Raw genomic sequence first — 18147 nt, forward strand, 5'->3', positions numbered from 1 at the left:
CAAAAAAATGAAATCAGGAGGGGGCAAATGCTTTTTCATGGCACTGTATAACAAAGGTAAGTTTCTTTCAGCTTGTCCCTTTCGGGGTCGCCACAGCGTGTCATCTCAGATGAACGCACATATATGTTTGGCACAATTTTTACGCCGGATGCCCTTCCTGATGCAACCCTTCTCAGGGAGTGGAGGCCCCAGTGGGATACAAACCCACAACCCCTGATTTACCAAACCAGTGCTCTAACCACTGAGCTATGGGACCTTCATGGCACTGTATACATTTTATATTATAATTTAATAAAAGAAAAAGTTGTAAGAGGGAGGAGGTTTATATTTTTTTATTGAACTCACCAGAATTCAGAGTTAAATGGTGAATTTCATCACATTATTTATATCTGTGTGCAGTGGTCAAACTTGATTCTGTAAAATATACCATTAAATATAACCATCAACTCAAAACATTACTTTTAATGTAATTGCGCATACTTGGACATCAAACAGCAAAAGGACAAATACTTTATGTTGGTGGAACAACAATGTAGGCCATGAGAAATAAAAATATGTTATAAAAGTCAATGTTGTGTCAGCTGTTGTAGGAATTGAAGAAAATGGTAAGATGGACTCAACAGTAATATAATTTAGTAGCAAGAAACATAATAACGTTGCATTCTAAAAACAAAGTTTACCTGTCGAGAAAGCCAGAGCTCAGAATTTTCTTCATGTCTCTGAAAAAGACAAAGAAAAGTGTCATTGTGTTTTTCTTTCTTTTTTTAAAAAAATCAATGACCAAAGTTTTATTTTGTGCCAACAAACTAATTGATCACAGCCCTTGTTTGGCATTCTATTCTATTTCCTCAATCCAACAGTGTAACAGGCCTGGACATGTACTGGCTTAAGCAGGGGGACACCAGCACTACAGAATCAGAATCAGCTTTCATGGCCATGTATGTAACACACAAGGAATTTGTCTCCGGCAGTCGGTGCTGCCCTGATGTGACATTCATGTTGAGTACTGAGAAGAAGAACAAACAAACTAACAAGAACGAAGAACAATATATATTGATATTCAATTAAGAGGAACTATTCGTTCTAAAAGTCACAATTTTAAGATGCAACACACCACATTATGTTAAGATTATACCAAGTGCCCTTACCCATTCATGGTTCCGGTTTTTGACCAGTGCAATGCCAATTGTGGAAAGGGAGCAATTTAAATTGATGAGTCGTGCGATAGTCTATATTACTAATTCTATTACTGATAGGACCAGCAGAATGTGAGGGTTAGGGTAAGTGATATGTTAAAGAAGGTGGCATTAATTTAACTAACAACTGGAGGACAGATAAGCTTCTCAAAGAAGTTACACATTTGTGAAAGCCACATATCTTGCTTGTTTGTAATTAATAAGGCAAAATTTTTTTTCACCATCCAACCATCCATTTCTAAGCCACTTATCCTCAGAAGGATTGCAGGAGTGCTGAAGCCTCTCCCAGCTATCTTCAAGGAGGGTACGGAGTACACTCTGAACTGGTTGCCAGCCAATCCAGGGCACGTAGAAACAAACAGCTGCACTCACAATCACACCGAGAGTCAATTGAGAGTCTCCAATTAATACATCTTTATGGGGTGTGGGAGGAAACCGGAGTGCCCGGAGAAAACCCATGGAGGCAAGGCGAGAACATGCAAAACCACACATAGGTGGGATTGGAATTTCGACCCCGGTCCTCAAAACTGTGAAGCTCGCGCTCTAAGTAGTCACTTCACTGTGCCGCTTTTATTTTCCATTCTGTTAATACATTTTTAAAAAATGAAAGGATTTCTGGATTGTTTAAAATCTAATTTTGTCTCTCATCAGTGAGGAATACTGATGATTTATATATATATACACAGTGGTACCTCAGTTTTCAAACGTCTTGGTTTTCGTACAAATTGGTTTTCGAACAAAAATTTTGAGTTTTGTTTTTGCTTTCATTTTCGAACGAAAATCGGTATTTGAACACCCCGACCAGCTGACCCATGACGATTTGTTATTGTGCTTTCGAACGCACCCCCCAAAAAAACGGAAAAGAAAGACTTAATGTGTACGGGCGGTGCAACCATTTGACTCACGCCTTCCTTTGCTCGTGGACGTTTCCCAGTACTGTCGTGACTTTTTTTCTTCAAATTGAGCAAGTTTAACTCCCAATCATGGCTCCAAAGAAGGCAAGTGGAACTGCTGGTGTTGAAAAGAGGAAAGTGGTGCGTAAATCTGTCGACTTCAAGAAGGATTTGATAGCCGTTCACGAATCTGGTGTGGTGTTTCTGAGTTATCGAAGTATGGCATGGCGAAAACGACGATCAGCACCATTCTGAAACACAACCCAAGCAAGTGATGTTGCTAAAGGAGCAACCGTGTTGACGAAGCAGAGGCCATAGATCTTGGAGGAATTCGAAAAGTTGCTTCTTACTTTCGTGAACGAGCAGCAGTTAGCAGGGGATAGTGTTGGCGAGGAAGGGAGGAGATGTCGTCTGATGAGGCTGAAGGCAGGAAGGATGTCTCAAGTGCCGATATTAAACTATCTGCGCTAAATGGAATGATAGCCATAATTTTTTAGCACTTCATCACCCGAATAAAGCTGAATGTTGCAGAGCACTGCAAAATTTTAATGATGTTGTTATGAGCCACTTCAGAAAAGTGCTTAAAAGATGGCAGAAACAAACATTAGATCCGTTCTTTGTGAAAAAGTGGCGAGTCACCCCACCGAAGACATTTGAAACTGTTGTTTTGCATTGCTTTTTCGTTTTGTTCCATTAACCCTAACTCTAGTTATTTTTTTTACCTTATATGCTTTCTGTGCAAATAAATCACAATTAGTCCCCCCCTCCTCCTCATTTTGGGTTGTTTTAAGTTATTCTGCACTTTTGTTAATAAAAAAAGTTTTCCAAGGCTGGGGGCCGAGTCGCTACAGATACGACAACGCACTCCCAGCTGAGCATACTCTACTAGGCTAAAGCATACATTTTAAGCAAAAAATAAATATATTTCTTAAATGATTTGTTGATATAAAATATTTAAACTATACATGTATTTCTACTATGCAGTTTATCATCAGGAAAAGCTTTTAAAAAAAAAAAAAAACAACAACTATTTTTTTAGGCTTGGAATGCATTATTTCATTTCCCATTTTTTCCTAATGGGAAAACGTGATTTGGTTTTGGAACGTTTTAGTTTTCAACCAGCCATCTGGAACGGATTGTGTTCGAGAACCAAGTCACCATTGTATAGTGATGAGCGATCCTGGGAGTGCCAGATGTAGGAGTGGAGCTAAATAATATGGGACGGTGAAGAAATGTGAACATTATATCCCGTTTGTGTGTGATGCCACTTGTGCAAACACATTTGCCAATGGGGAGGAAATGTCCACTAGGCTGCAGTTTTCCTGCTCTAACCCTTTTGCTGATGACGTATATAAAATTTTACATTCATTGTTATGGGAAAACGTGCTTTGGTTTTCAAACGTTATGGTTTACAACCAGCCTTCTGGAAGAGATTGTGTTCGAGAACCAAGGCAACACTGTATATCCATCCATCCATTTTCTTTGCCACTTATCCTCACCAGGGTCATGGGGAGTTCTGTCAACGGGCAGGAGGCAGGGTACACCCTGAACTGGTTGCCAGCCAATCACAGGGCACAGAGACAGACAACAGTCACACTCACAATCACACCTATGGACAATTTAAAGAAATTAATGCATGTTTTGGGGATCTGGGGGGAAACCGGAGTGCCCGGAGAAAACCAACGAAGGGACGCGGAAAACATGCAAACTCAGAACTGTGAGGCAAACACTTTACAGCTGTGCCACCGTGCCGCCCCACAATGAACAGAAACACTCATTTGTCACTTTTGTCATATGTTACTGCAACTATTTTCTAACTTACTGGCAACAGTGTGTTGTTGTTATAACAAAAGGGTAACATAAAACGGTACCTGCAAATACAACTTCTTTATTGTAAAAAAACAGTTGACATTCAGTGTCAGATGCAGAACGCCCAGTCCTTAAATTGATTGTCGGTTCGTGGGGTGAACATACCGTGGCACAGGCTCCTGTTGTGGTGTCACACACAGCCAGAGTGGAGATGTTCTGAGCTCGGTTCAACCATCTAACAGATGTGTGGGTTTTACTAATCCACTTCACCATGGTCACATAATGATCCCTAGGGGCAAAAAGATTATTATGTCTTCTTGTTCTCTGCAAATGAATTAGGACAATAAAGTTGAGATGTATAAAGTAAACGTAAGTATAATATATGTCATTAAGCAATGACTTTCTTCATGAACAGAGGTTTAAATTAAGTTCATTAGGATTTGAAACTGTATGACTTGGGTCAAACATTTTTACGTCCTTCCACAAGCTTCCCACAACAATTGGGAGGAAAGGTGGTTCTATTTTGTTTGCCAGAACTGGTGTACAGTGAAGAAAATAAGTATTTGAACACCCTGCTATTCTTCTCAGGGTCTGAAATGTTCATCGTAGGTCCATGTCCACTGTGAGTAAAATAATCAAAAGAAAAATCCAGAAATCACAATGTATGAAATTTTTAACAATTCATTTGTGTGATACAGCTGCAAGTAAGTATTTGAACACCTGTCTATCAGCTAGAATTCTGACCCTCAAAGACCTGTTAGTCTGCCTTTAAAAGTCCACCTCCACTCCATGTATTTTCCTGAATCGGATGCACCTGTGTGAGGTCATGAGCTGCGAAAAGACACCTGTCAACCCCATCCAATCAGTAAGACTCAAACTTGTAACATGGCCAAGACCAAAGAGCTATCCAAAGACACCAGAAACAAAATTGTGCAACTCCACACGGCTGGAAAGGGCTACGGAGAAATTGGCAAGGAGCTTGGTGGAGCAATCATTCGAAAATGGAAGAAGATAAACATGACATTGAATCTCAATCGGACTGGAGCCTCATGCAAGATATCACCTCGTGGGGTCTCAATAACCCTAAGAAAGGTGAGGAATCAGACCCGGATTACACAACATGACTTGGTCAATGACCTGAAAAGAGCTGGGACCACCGTTTCCAAGGTGACTGTTGGTAATACACGACGACGTCATGGTTTTAAATCATGCATGGCACGGAAGGTTCCCCTGCTTGAACCAGTACGTGTCAAGGCCCATCTTAAGTCTACCAATGACCATTTGGATTATACAGAGGAGTCAAGGGAGAAAGTTTTGTCGTCAGATGAGACCAAAATGAAACTTTGTGGTCATAATCCCACTTACCGTGTTTGGAGGAAGACGAATGATGAGTTCCATCCCAAGAACACCATTCCTACTGTGAAGGATGGGGTGGTAGCATTATGCTTTGTGGGTGTTTTTCTGCACATGGGACAGGACAACTGCACTGTATTAAGGAGAGGATGACCGCGGCCATGTATTGTGAGATTTTGGGGAACAACCTCTTTCCCTCATTCAGAACATTGAAGATGGGTCATGGCTGGGTCTTTCAACATGATAATGACCTGAAGCACACAGCCAGGAAAACCAAGGAGTGACTCCGTAAGAAGCATATCAAGGTTCTGGCGTGGCCAAGCCAGTTTCCAGACCTAAACCCAATAGAAAATCTTTGGAGGGAGCTGAAACTCAGTGTTTCTCAGCGACAGTCCAGAACCCTGTCTAATCGAGAGAAGATCTGTGTGGAGGACTGGGCCAAAATCCCTCCAGCAGTGTGTGCAAACCTGGTGAACAACTACAGGAAATGCTTGACCTCTGTAATTGCAAACAAAGGCTACTGTACCAAATATTAACATTAGTTTTCTCAGGTGTTCAAATACTTATTTGCAGCTTTATCATACGAATAAATTGTTAAAAATCATACTTTGTGATTTCTGGATTTTTCTTTTTAGATTATCTCTCTCACAGTGGACATGAACCTACGATGAAAATGTCAGACCCCTCCATGATTTCTAACTGGGAGAACTTCAATCTCGCAGGGTGTTCAAATACTTATTTTCTTCACTGTAACTGACCCAAATTTGAAGGCCACCTGGCTCGCACAGAGTGAACAGCAGTGAGGTCAGGGCTTTGTGATGGCCACTCCAAAACTTTGTTATCCTAAAGGCACTTTGAAACAAGTCAGGAGAATCCAAAGACAAGACATCATCATCTCAGTTTTTCCAAATTCTTAAAACACACAGTACTCTTACTGTTTGTAAACTTCTGACTTTGAAGAAAGTCGTGAAAATTTGCCAAAAGAAAATTCTTGAAGTCCTTACCTCATTATTCTTGCATTTAGCAAATAGTAAGTAAACATCTGGTATCAGCTGGACTGTGTTCTATTTATATGAGAGAACTGAAGCTCTTCTCACCGTAATTTGAGACGGTCTGGCGGCATGAGCTCTAGAGTGTGCGTCGGCCCGTAAAGATTGACAACGGAGAGCTTCACCACTGGATTGGGTTGGCCAGCCTGCAAGTGGGAAAGTCTAAAGGGTCTTTATTGCAATTAATTTTTGTCAGAAAAACCTTATTGAAATTGATTTGAAATATAAAGCTTAAAAAAACCCGACTACATTCTGATGAAGTAAATTAAAAAAAAGTTCATAGGGGAACTTTTGAAAAGTTAAAACACTTAAAATTTTGGAAATTTCATAGATTGCCTTGCAGAGATCAAAAATATTTGACATACGACTCACAATTTCAAACGCAATAGCAGATATTGTATTTGCTGTCATTGTCATCCTCGTGTTTCACAATGTGCGAAAGAACCTTTGTTCAGGCATTACTGCTATTTGGTGAGTTTTGTTATTTAAAGAATGCTGGAGGAGCACTAGGGAGTTACGGAGCCTCGAAGGTGGGAGGTGGAGGGGCCAGGGCGCTTTTTAGTGTATAAATGGTGTCCTGTGTCAAGTATCCTCTCAGAATGACAGTGATAGTGAGAGCTCTGAAATGTCTTCCTGACGAAGATAAAGACCCTTTCCAAAAAAAAAAAATATATATATATATTTATATATATATTTCACAGAAAACTTGGTTTATTTCCATGCTTTCATTCAAAAAGTTAAATGTTCATAGATTAGAGATTCGGGAGCCACAATTTAAACAATTTTAGGTATTTATTTATTTTTACATTATTTGAATTTCCAGCCCAGATATCCATCTACTATCACTTATCCGAGGTCAAGACACGGGGGCAGTAGTTCCCTTTCTCCAGCCACTTCTTCCTGCTCTTCCAAGGGGATCTTGAGGTGTTCCCAGAGCGCAGTCTCACCAGCTTGTCCTAGGTTATCCACAGGTTCTCTTTCCGGTGGGATGTGCTTAGAACACCTCACCAGAGAGGCGTGCATGAGGCATCTGAATCAGATGCCCCAGTCACCTGATCTGGCTACTCTCAGGAGTGACTCTATTCAGCCAACAGATCCACATCATATGCAAAAGGAAGACATCCAATACCAAGGCCACCAAACTCGAGCCCCATGCCTTGACTAAGCTTAGAGATTTTGTCCATAAAAGATGTGAACAGAATCGATGACAAAGGGCAGCCTTGGCATAGTCCAACTCTCACCAGAAATGAGTTGACTTACTGCCAGCATTGCGGACCAAACATTGACACCAGTCGTGCAAGGACCAATCAGTCCATATCAGGGGTTTGGTGCCCCACACTTCCAAAGCACCCTCCAAAGGACTCAGTAAAGGACACAATCTAATGCCTTCTCCAAGTCCACAAAACACGTAGAGTGGTTAGGCGAACTCCTATGCACCTGCAAGGACCCTGTTAAGGGTGTAGATCTAGTCCACTGTTCAAACACCAGGGAGAAAACCACACCGCTCTTCCTGAATCTGTGATTTGACCCTCCGAAAGACCCTCCTCTCTAACACCCCAGAATTGACATTACCAGGGAGGCTTAGGACTGTGAACACACCCTCTGGTCCCCCTTCTTAAAATGGCTGACCATCACCCCAGGCTGTCAATCTAGAATCACTGTCCACGATGTCCACACGATGCTGCAGACAACATTATCCAGAGCCTTTTGGAACTCCAGGTGTATCCCATCGGCCCCTGGGGAGGAGGTTTTTCCACCACCTCAGTGACCTCAACCCCAGAAACAGGAGAACCTGCCTCAAAGAACCATGACTCTGCTTTCTTCATGGGAGGGTGTGTCCATGGAATTGAGGAGGTCTTCGAAGTATTCTGTCCAGCCACATGACTCTAGTCAAGGTCAGCATCGCCCCATCCTCACTATACATAGTGTTGACAGTGCACTGCTTCCCCCTTCTGAGATGCCGCATGGTGGATCAGAATTTCCTTTAAGCATCTGGAGGTCTTTCTCATGGACCAACTGAACTCCTCCCATGCCCGAGTTTTTATTCATTGACCCCCAAATCGACTCAGTACCCATCAGCTGCCTCAGACGTCCCACACCCCAAAACTGACCACTTGGACTCCACTAGGACTAGGATTTTGATGCATTTGGGAGATGGGCTACAACAGTCCGGTCCCTCGTGTCTGAGCGAATGTAGTAAGCGTCTCAACTGGGCCCTGGAGAAGAAGCATTGGACTTTTGCCAGTGGTCGTGGGTCCTCTTTCCCGATGAAAGTAAAGTCTGCCCTGGAATCTGGGAAGGTCTAAAGATTTGGAGGAAGGTGGGTGAAGAATAAAACCCAAGTTGCTCAAGGTCCCTCATAAAATATCACTCATGAATTTGCGTGAAATGTCCAGTGCAGGTGTTGGTAAACAGTTTACAATAATGTTGTAGAGGACTTCATGATTCCTTCTACTGAGGATCTGTATGGAGATGCAAATTCCATTTTATAGCAGGACCTGGGCCCTGCCCATACCACCAGAAGGACCAAAATCTGTGTTGATCCGCATTCCATCACAGTGCTTGGCAGAATCTAACCCCATTGAGAATCTATGCGGTATTGTCAAGAGGAAAATGAGGGGCACGAGACCCAAAAACAAAGAACTGACAGTAAGCATCAAGGAAATCTTGTCTTATATAATAACTCCCAGCCAATGCCACAGTCTGATTGCCTCAATTTCACAGTGCAAAGGGATTCCCAACCAAGTATTGAAGATTTACAAATTTTTAAAGTACAATATTTTGATTGATTTAATGACCCTCATTTTTTTCTACAAAAACTAGGACAATGGTAATTCCTTCACAGTATTCAAATTTTCTGTATTCCAGATTTGTTTTGGGTTTTATGAGCTTTAAGACCAATTTATGTAAACAAACAATTAAATACTTGAAATAGTTTAAATGAAATTTTACCTTTTACAATAGAATTATGATGATAAATAGAATTATCTATCATAAGATGTGCCTTGAAATTCCCCTTTTGGAGATTTTTTTTACAGTTTATGGCTCACCCTTTGCCGCTCTCTCCTCTTCCTAGCAATCTGGACAACCTTGGTGGCCCACCTGGTATTAATCACCACTCATCACTACCGGCATATAAACCTGCCAGAGTCTGAAAATTACCACCAGAGCATTGATATAATTCATGGTACCTGCGTCAACACTCTTTGTTGATTATCTCGACAACTTGTCATCGTACTTAGGGGCTAAATTCTTCATCTCCAGTGGTCCTTCCAGGTTTCCCACCTCACTCAGCAATTTAGCCACACCACGCAACTACTCCATCTGCCTATGCTTTCACATCATACACCTTCCATGTTCCAACAGACCACCATTGCCACTTAGATATTCTACCCGGTGAGTAATTATTTCATAAACCATTCTTCTTCCTCCACTTGCATCTGATTCTGGGTCCAGTCCAACATCATATGATTGTTGTTTTATTGAAAGGATCGGTGCTGGTCGGCGCTCAGGAGACAAAGACGACACTCAACAAAAGACCAACGTTCCCAAATGCTATTTAGGCTCAATAACTGGCATATTAATTTCGAATGCAATGCAAATGAAAGTTCTCAAAGTTGACAGTTGACATTGCGTGAAATCAATCATATGAGCTCCTTACCTATGCCGAGAAGGTGGAGAGCCTAACATCCAGGTAAAGCTCCGCTTGTCAACCAGCTGGGCGTCCGTACGAAACCCGCAGCAGACTCTACCTGTTTGTACTCTGCATCTCTCTATTATACTTTTCAGTTGCGTGCGAGAGGAAGGGCGGGTGGCCTACCCGTCCCACCTGGCGCCGCAATGTTTGTTTCCTGATTTACGATTGACACCTAAGTGTGTCCTTCAGGCTCTGAGAAACATCTTACGCAGCCATAACTGTCAAGACATCCCACTACAATGTTCGTCTTTGGTATGCATACGAACAAGATAGTCAAGACGTCTTGACCAGAAAAACAAGTGAGTGAAAAACAACTTATATGCGAAAAACAAGTGAGTGAAAAACAAGATAGTGAAACGGTCAAGACGTCTTGACCAGAAAAACAAGTGAGTGTGAAAAACAATTTATATAACCATGGCTGCACAATACATTTAGGTATTCAATGGTTATGGGAAGCATCACTAATTAACACTCCTCTCAATTGTCAATTGTGAAATTTTCCATGACATTCAAATTGTTTTGGAAAGGGTCTGTAGTCTGAGTTGATGTTGTAATTTTGATCAGCTTTTTGAAAACCACCCAAAAAAAAAAAAAAAAAAGGAACATCAAATTTCTATTAGATTTGCCATAAAACATGATGGGCCCAATTGGACCTCAATTTTTTCTCTGAGGGCATGAAGTGCAGATAAAAAATATAGGCTGGGTTTGTGTAACGGGTATGTGCAGAAATTTTACTTGAACATTACAAAATAACATTTTACGACAATATTTTACTACAATATCAAGTAATGGCTTAATTGTAAGGCACTTCTAAATATATAACTTATATTATGATGGCACCAGTGGTACAACATGTTTGGACATCTATTAATCTTGTGTCATATGCAAGACTTACCTTGGGGTATGGATACTGTTTTCCTTTGGGATATGTCAAGCCCGTGAATCGAGGTAAAGCCATGTTGGGAACTTGAGTGTCATTAAGAATTAGGAAGGCCAATCTCTCTCCATCTGGTGACCACCAGTGTGCCACATTGGTCTGGAGGATCTCCTCTGAAGGCACAAAATCATCAATTACTGTTTTACCTGAATTAAAATCTTGACGTCCAGGTCCACAGCCTCCCTGCTAAGATCTACTCAGGGTTACTGGAGTGGAGGGTCCATCGGGAAGTCGAGTCTCGGATTCAGGAGGAGCAAGGTGGTTTTCACCCTGGCCGTGGAACAGTGGACCACCTCGACACCCTCGGCAAGGTCCTCGAGGGTGCATGGGAGTTCGCCCAACCAGTCTCCATGTGTTTTTTGGACATGGAGAAGGCATTCGACCGTGTCCCTAGGGGAGTGCTGTGGGGGGTTCTTCGGGAGTATGGAGTACCAAATCCCCTGATACAAGCTGTTCGGTCCCTGTACGACCGCTGTCAGAGTTTGGTCCGCATTACCGACAATAAGTTGGACTCGTTTCCGGTGAGAGTTGGACTCCACCAATGCTGGCCTTTGTCACTGATTTTGTTCATAACATTTATGGACAGAACTTCTAGGAACAGCTGAGGCATAGAGGGTGTATGGTTTGATGGCCTCAGCATCGCATCTCTGCTCTTTGCGGATGATATGGTTCGGTTGGCTTCATCAAGCCGTGATCTCCAGCTCTCACTGGAGCGATTTGCAGCAGAGTGTGAAGCGGCTGGGATGAGAATCAGCACCTCCAAATCCGAGACTATGGTCCTCAGTCGGAAAAGGGTGGTGTGCCTTCTCCGGGTTGGGGATGAGATCCTTCCCGAAGGGGAGGAGTTCAAGTATCTTGGAGTCTTGTTCATGAATGGGGGAAGAATGGAGCGGGAGATCGACAGACAGATCAGTGCAGCGTCTGCAGTGATGCGAACTTTGTATCAGTCCATTGTAAGCTAAGTCAAAAGGCGAAGCTCTCAATTTACCAGTCGATCTACTTTCCTACCTTCACCTATGGGCATGTGCTGAGGTCGTGACCAAAAGAACAAGATCCCGGATACAAGCGGCCAAAATGAGTTTCCTCTGCAGGCTGTCTGGGCTCTCCCATAGAGATAGGGTGAGAAGCTCGGTCATCCGGGAGGGGCTCAGTGTCGAGCCACTACTTCTCCACATTGAGAGGAGCCAGATGAGGGTGCTGGGGCCTCTCATTCGGATTCCTCCTGGACGCCTCCCTGGTGAGTTGTTCCGGGCATGTCCCACTGGAAAGAGACACCGAGGACGACCCAGGACACGCTGGAGGGACTATGTCTCTCGGCTGGCTTGGGAACGCCTTGCAATCCCTCCGGAAAAGCTGGAAGAAGTGGCTGGAGAAAGGGAAGTCTGGGTATCCCTGCTGAAGATACTTCCCCTGTGACCCGACACGGAAAAGCTATGGATAATGGATGGATGGATGGATGGATGGATAAAATCTTGATACTGTTTCATCAGTGCAATCTTTCTTAAACTTGTATTAATTGTCAAAAAAAAAGCGCAAAACAAAAAAAATTGTCCAACTGAGTATGGATCTACTCAGCTAATTTTCCCATAATTACATAATCATTCAGATGCTGGAGGCCCTGTAGCTCAGTGGTTAGAGCACTGGTTTGATAAACCAGGGGTTGTGGGTTCGTATCCCACTGGGGCCTCCACTCCCTGAGAAGGGTTGCGTCAGGAAGGGCATCCGGTGTAAAAATTGTGCCAAACATATGTGCGTTCATCTGAGATGACACGCTGTGGCGACCCCGAAAGGGACAAGCCGAAAGAAACTTACTATTCAGATGCTGCATCCTTGCTGTTTTTATATGCTGTCCAACTGACTTTCCTATAAACATTCTAAAATAGACATTGTCATGAAAAATACATATAACATTATTCACTTAAATGTCTATACAAAAAAATAAATGTGAGTGGGGAGCGTGTCATCCATGCGCAAAGTTGCGGAAGTCTGACTCAACATCCAAGTGGTGGCCATATTGCCTGCAATGTCATCTGCAGACGTCACACTGGGACATTCACCACTGAAACATGTAGTGGCACCTGCTATGGGAGAGGAACAACAGCAATTTTCATATTTTTCCGACGCCTCTTTTGACACGGGAGCTCTTTTCAAAGAAGAGAACATCTTACAATCGAGTGAAGTGACCAGGGAAATATTACCCCATGATTTTGAGCCATATATAGATGATATACGGATCACTTCTAACTAACAACAAACTCCCCGACAGTATGTACAACAGTATGTAGCATACTCAGCTGCGAGCAACGACAACGCCGTCAAGCGACCCGGCCCGGCCGCGATGAGCCACCGCGGCCCGGCACCGAGATGAGCCACCTCGGCTCGGTGCCGCAACGAGTCACCACAGCCAGGTGCCGCGGTGACCCACCCCGGCTCGGTGCCACGACGAGCCACCCCGGCTTGGTGTCGTGATGAGCTCCTTCGTTACCACAACAGACCAATACAAAATCTGTATCACTGCAGACGCTGTACCAACCTTCTCGTTGATCTCACATGCCATTTGTCCCTGAATCCTGAACAAGACCGCAAGATACTTGAAATCCCCCACTTAGGGCAGGATATCATCTCCAACCTGGAGAGGACAAATTACCCTTTTCTGACTGAGGACTATATTCTCAGATTTGGAGTTACTGATTTTCATCCCAGCCGGTTCACACTTGGCGCCCAACCGCTGCAGTGAGAGTCGGAGATCATGACTTAATGAAGATAACAGAACCACATCATCCACAAAAAGTAGACATGCAATACTGAGTCCACCAAACCGGACCTCCTCTAAGCCTCGACTGCACTTGGAAATTCTGTCCATAAAAGTTATGAGCAAAATTTGTGACACAGGCTCCATCGCTTTACCCGAGTGTCCAAAACATGAAGCTGCAAGTCTCATAACAGGACCACGATGTCGATCATCGAACTGCAACCTAGGGTGTCCCGGGGCCAAGTGCACATTTGAACACCCTTATGTTTGAACGTGATGCACAGAAGTCCAATAACAGAACACCACTCGGGTTCTGATTAGGAGGCTGGGGGGTGGGGGAAACATTCCTCCCAATCACCCCCTTCCGGGTCTCACTGTCATTGCCCACGTGGGCAAGTGCGCTCTTGTCTCTCACCCCCGCTAAGGACTCCAAAAAGAGTGGGTAGTCTGAACTGATGAGTGGTGCATAGGCACAAACAACAGTCAGGACTCATCCCCACACCAAAAGTGGAGGAAGGCTACCCTCTCATCCACCGGGGTGAACCCCAATGTACAGGCGCTGAGCCTGGGCCAATAAGTTTACCCAGACCTCCTCGGTTCCTCTCACCATGGGCAACTCCAGAGTGGAACAGAGTCCAACACATCTGAAGAGACTGGTACCAGAGCCCAAGTGGTCTGTGGAGGTGAGTCCGACTTTATGTAGTCAGAACTTCTCGACCTCACACACCAACTCAAGCTCCTTCCCTGCCAGAGTGGTGACGTTCCACTTCCCTATAGCCAGCTTCTGTAGCTGGGGATCGGATCGCCCACCCAGCTCAAATTGCCCGCTACCCCTATGGCCTCTCCCATCAGAAGGGGGACCCATGTTACACTTTTGGGCTGTGCCCAGCTAGGATCCATGGGTGTAGGCCCGGTCACCAGGCGCCCGCCTTCAAGCCCCACCTCCAGGCCTGGCTCCAGCAGAGGGCCCCGGTGATGTCCCGGCAAGGGAAACTTCAACCCATTCATATTCATCATAGGTCTTTTTGCCATGCTTTGTCTGGTCCGTCACCTAAGACCTGTTTGTCATGGGAGACCCGAGCAGTCAAGTGATTTAGCTTCAGGATCATTGGGATCATTGGGACACACAAACCCCTCCACCTTTAAAGAACACACCCTTCTTTGATTGTCAGGGAGGCAAAATACGCATTGGACTGAAGAGTCATTCCAAATACTAATGGGTTACTGTCAGAATTTAACATTAACACAGCAGTATTTCCGAGTAAGGCACAACTGAAGTATCACCAACTAATATTGCACCAGAAAATTCTAAAATGCATGAATGGGTATTTTTGACTGTCTTGAGTAACGGAATTTAAAAACAAGGTAACATGTACACTACCTTCATAAAGCCAGTCAGCAATTCCATTAAATATGACCCCTTCTTTTCCTGAGGATGTCAGCCTCAGAGAATTGCTCTTTACATCAGACTGATAGTAGATGTTATTTTCAAATATGTAGATCTGAAAGGAGAAAGAAGAAACGCAAACTCGAGGCAATATCGATGAAACCTACTTAGATTACATTAGCTACTTACTGTAGGTCAAATGCATATATGCAATAGTAATATGCCATTTTTTACACCGATACACTTATCAAAACTATTTTGATATGATTCAGGAAGACATGTACATGAAAAATTAAATAAAAGCTAAGAAAGCCAGTGTAGCCAGTATCACAAGCAAGCGGCAAGAGGTAGGACCCAAACGCAGGACTCCGAGGCAAGGACGTGGTTTAAGGGAGCTTGAATTCAGGCAGAGGTCAGTATACAGTCAAGCAATCCAAAAAGGCATGAGCACAAAATGCAAATCAAAGAGGCTCGGTCCCAAAAACATGAATCAAGGGTCAGATAATGGCAAGGTAAAATGGCACATAAACAAAAACAACTTGTCGAGACTATGGTGGCACAACAACACTGGGACACAGCAACAAGCCAAATCACACACAAGAAGCTCTAAACTCACAGACACTCAAGAATCAAACACACAAGGAACCAGCAATTGGTGACACCACACACGGGGCTTAAGTACATACTGTAATTAACAACAATGAGGTGGATATGAGAGGAAACTTCCAGGAACAGCAATGCAGAAGGCAGTGCATGACCATGCCCCTGACAGCCAGTTTATGTATTCTTACCAGTTGTTGGCCTTGCACACCCCAGGCAGCATACTGCAGAACTGAGTTTGCCACCTCTGGAGGGTCCAGCTCCCAAACTTCCCTGGATTCAATACAAAATGTAAACAATATCAATAAGTTTGTGATTAATTATAATAATTAATATATTTCATATAGAAGTGTCAATTACACCTGTACACATTAAAAAAAAAGAATGGGAACAGTTCAGAAAATAATTTGAAGAATGACTATTGAAAGTGCAGCACCGGATTGACCGGTTACAGGGTCTCCCTCACAGTTGTGAGGATGAGGGTTAAAATCTCGGCCCTGCCTGTGTGGAGTTTGCATGTTTTCCCTGTGCCTGTGTGTTTTTTCTCCCAGCACTCAGGTCCTCCCAAAAACATGCATGGTTGACTAATTGAAGACTCTACATTGCATCTGTAGCTGCTATATTTGGTAATAAAAAATTCTGAAACTATTCTTACACTCAAATACTTGTATATCCAAAGTGATGTCATGAATGATGCTGCTTCCCGTATACAGTGTCACTGCACTGCTTTGATATGCATGTCCTGGAAAAAGGATAAATACACTTACTCTAAATATGTATGCATTCAAACCTGATTTATAACATTAAATGTACATATACAACAAACAGTATGCATTGTGAACTGTGTAAACATAATTAGATCAGGCATTGATTTTTCTGGTGTGATTGTGAAACCACACTGCTGTGGAACCAGGTTTGTTATTTTCCTCCCCAAAAATCCAAGCACATCTCAGCAGATTTTCTGCAACTAAAACATGTACAATGTAAAGTGAAGAAAACAAGTATTTGAGCAACCTGCTTTTTTGAAAATTCTCCCACTTTGAAATTATGGAGGGAACTGAAAGTTTATTTTAGGTGCATGTCCACTGTGAGAGACATAATCCCCCCCAAAAAATCTGGAAATCACAATATAAGTATTTGAACACCTGTGAAAATCATAGTTAATATTTTTTTCAGGTCTTGTTCTACCACAGAGTAGATGGGAAGAGAAATGGAGTAGGGGTTATTTTAAAGGAAGAGCTGGCTAAGAATGTCTTGGAGGTGAAAAGAGTATCAGATCGAGTGATGAGACTAAAATTCGAAATTGAGGGTGTTATGTATAATGTGGTTAGCATGCCTAGAAAGAGTACCACAGATGCATTATTTGCCTTGAGGATGCTAGTTGAAAAGTACAGAGAAGGTCAGAAGGAGCTACATTGTGTCTTTGTGGATCTAGAGAAAGCCTATGACAGAGTACCAAGAGAGGAACTGTGGTACTGCATGCGTAAGTCTGGTGTGGCAGAGAAGTATGTTAAAATAGTACAGGACATGTATGATGGCAGCAGAACAATGGTGAGGTGTGCCTTAGGTGTGACAGAGGAATTTAAGGTGGAGGTGGGACTGCATCAGGGATCAGCTCTGAGCCCCTTCCTGTTTGCAGTGGTAATGGATAGGCTGACAGATGAGGTTAGACTGGAATCCCCTTGGACCATGATGTTCGCAGATGATATTGTGATATGCAATGAAAGCAGGGAGCATGCAGAGGAACAATTAGAAAGATGAAGACATGCACTGGAAAGGAGAGGAATGAAGATTAGCTGAAGTAAAACAATATATGTGTGTGAATGAGAAAAGTGGAGAGGGAAGAGTGAGGCTGCAGGGAGAAGAGATAGCGAGGGTGGACGACTTCAAATATTTAGGGTCAACAATTCAGAGCAATGGTGAATGTGGTAAGGAAGTGAAGAAACGGGTCCAAGCAGGTTGGAACAGCTGGCGAAAGGTGTCTGGTGTGTTATGTTTCAGAAGAGTCTCTGCTAGGATGAAGGGCAAAGTTTACAAAACAGTGGTGAGGCCGGCCATGATGTACGGATTAGAGACGGTGGCACTGAAGAAACAACAGGAAGCAGAACTGGATGTGGCAGAAATGAAGATGTTGAGGTTCTCACTCGGAGTGAGCAGGTTGGATAGGATTAGAAATGAGCTCATTAGAGGGACACCCAAAGTTGGATGTTTTGCTGACAAGGTTCGAGAGACCAGACTTCGATGGTTTGGACATGTTCAGAGGCGAGAGAGTGAGTATATCGGTGGTAGGGTGCTGAGGATGGAGCTGCCAGGCAAAATTACGAGAGGAAGACCAAAGAGAAGGTTTATGGATGTGGTGAGGGAAGACATGCGGGCAGTTGGGGTTAGAGAGGAAGATGCAGGAGATAGGCTAAAAGATGACACGCTGTGGTGACCCCAAACGGGACAAGCCGAGAGGAAAAGAAGAAGAAGAA

General features: G+C 43.4%; 1 protein-coding gene across 5 annotated transcripts in view; it reads right to left on the reverse strand.

Moving 5' to 3' along the window:
* Positions 1–18147, reverse strand: part of LOC133512399 (inactive dipeptidyl peptidase 10-like) — a 150952-nt gene that overhangs the window by 40063 nt on the left and 92742 nt on the right. For 2 of the 5 annotated variants that reach the window (XM_061841979.1, XM_061841982.1), the window contains 6 exons: positions 15865–15946; positions 15068–15188; positions 10893–11047; positions 6349–6446; positions 4064–4187; positions 681–719 (listed from right to left, as the gene is read on the reverse strand). In XM_061841979.1, coding sequence (XP_061697963.1) covers positions 681–719; positions 4064–4187; positions 6349–6446; positions 10893–11047; positions 15068–15188; positions 15865–15946 — 619 coding nt within the window. Of the gene's footprint in view, positions 1–680; positions 720–4063; positions 4188–6348; positions 6447–10892; positions 11048–15067; positions 15189–15864; positions 15947–16328; positions 16418–18147 lie in introns of those variants that run through there. The other 3 variants (XM_061841983.1, XM_061841981.1, XM_061841980.1) reach the window with 3 other exon arrangements.

Source organism: Syngnathoides biaculeatus, chromosome 14 (assembly GCF_019802595.1).
Source record: "Syngnathoides biaculeatus isolate LvHL_M chromosome 14, ASM1980259v1, whole genome shotgun sequence".
Lineage (NCBI taxonomy): Eukaryota > Metazoa > Chordata > Actinopteri > Syngnathiformes > Syngnathidae > Syngnathoides > Syngnathoides biaculeatus.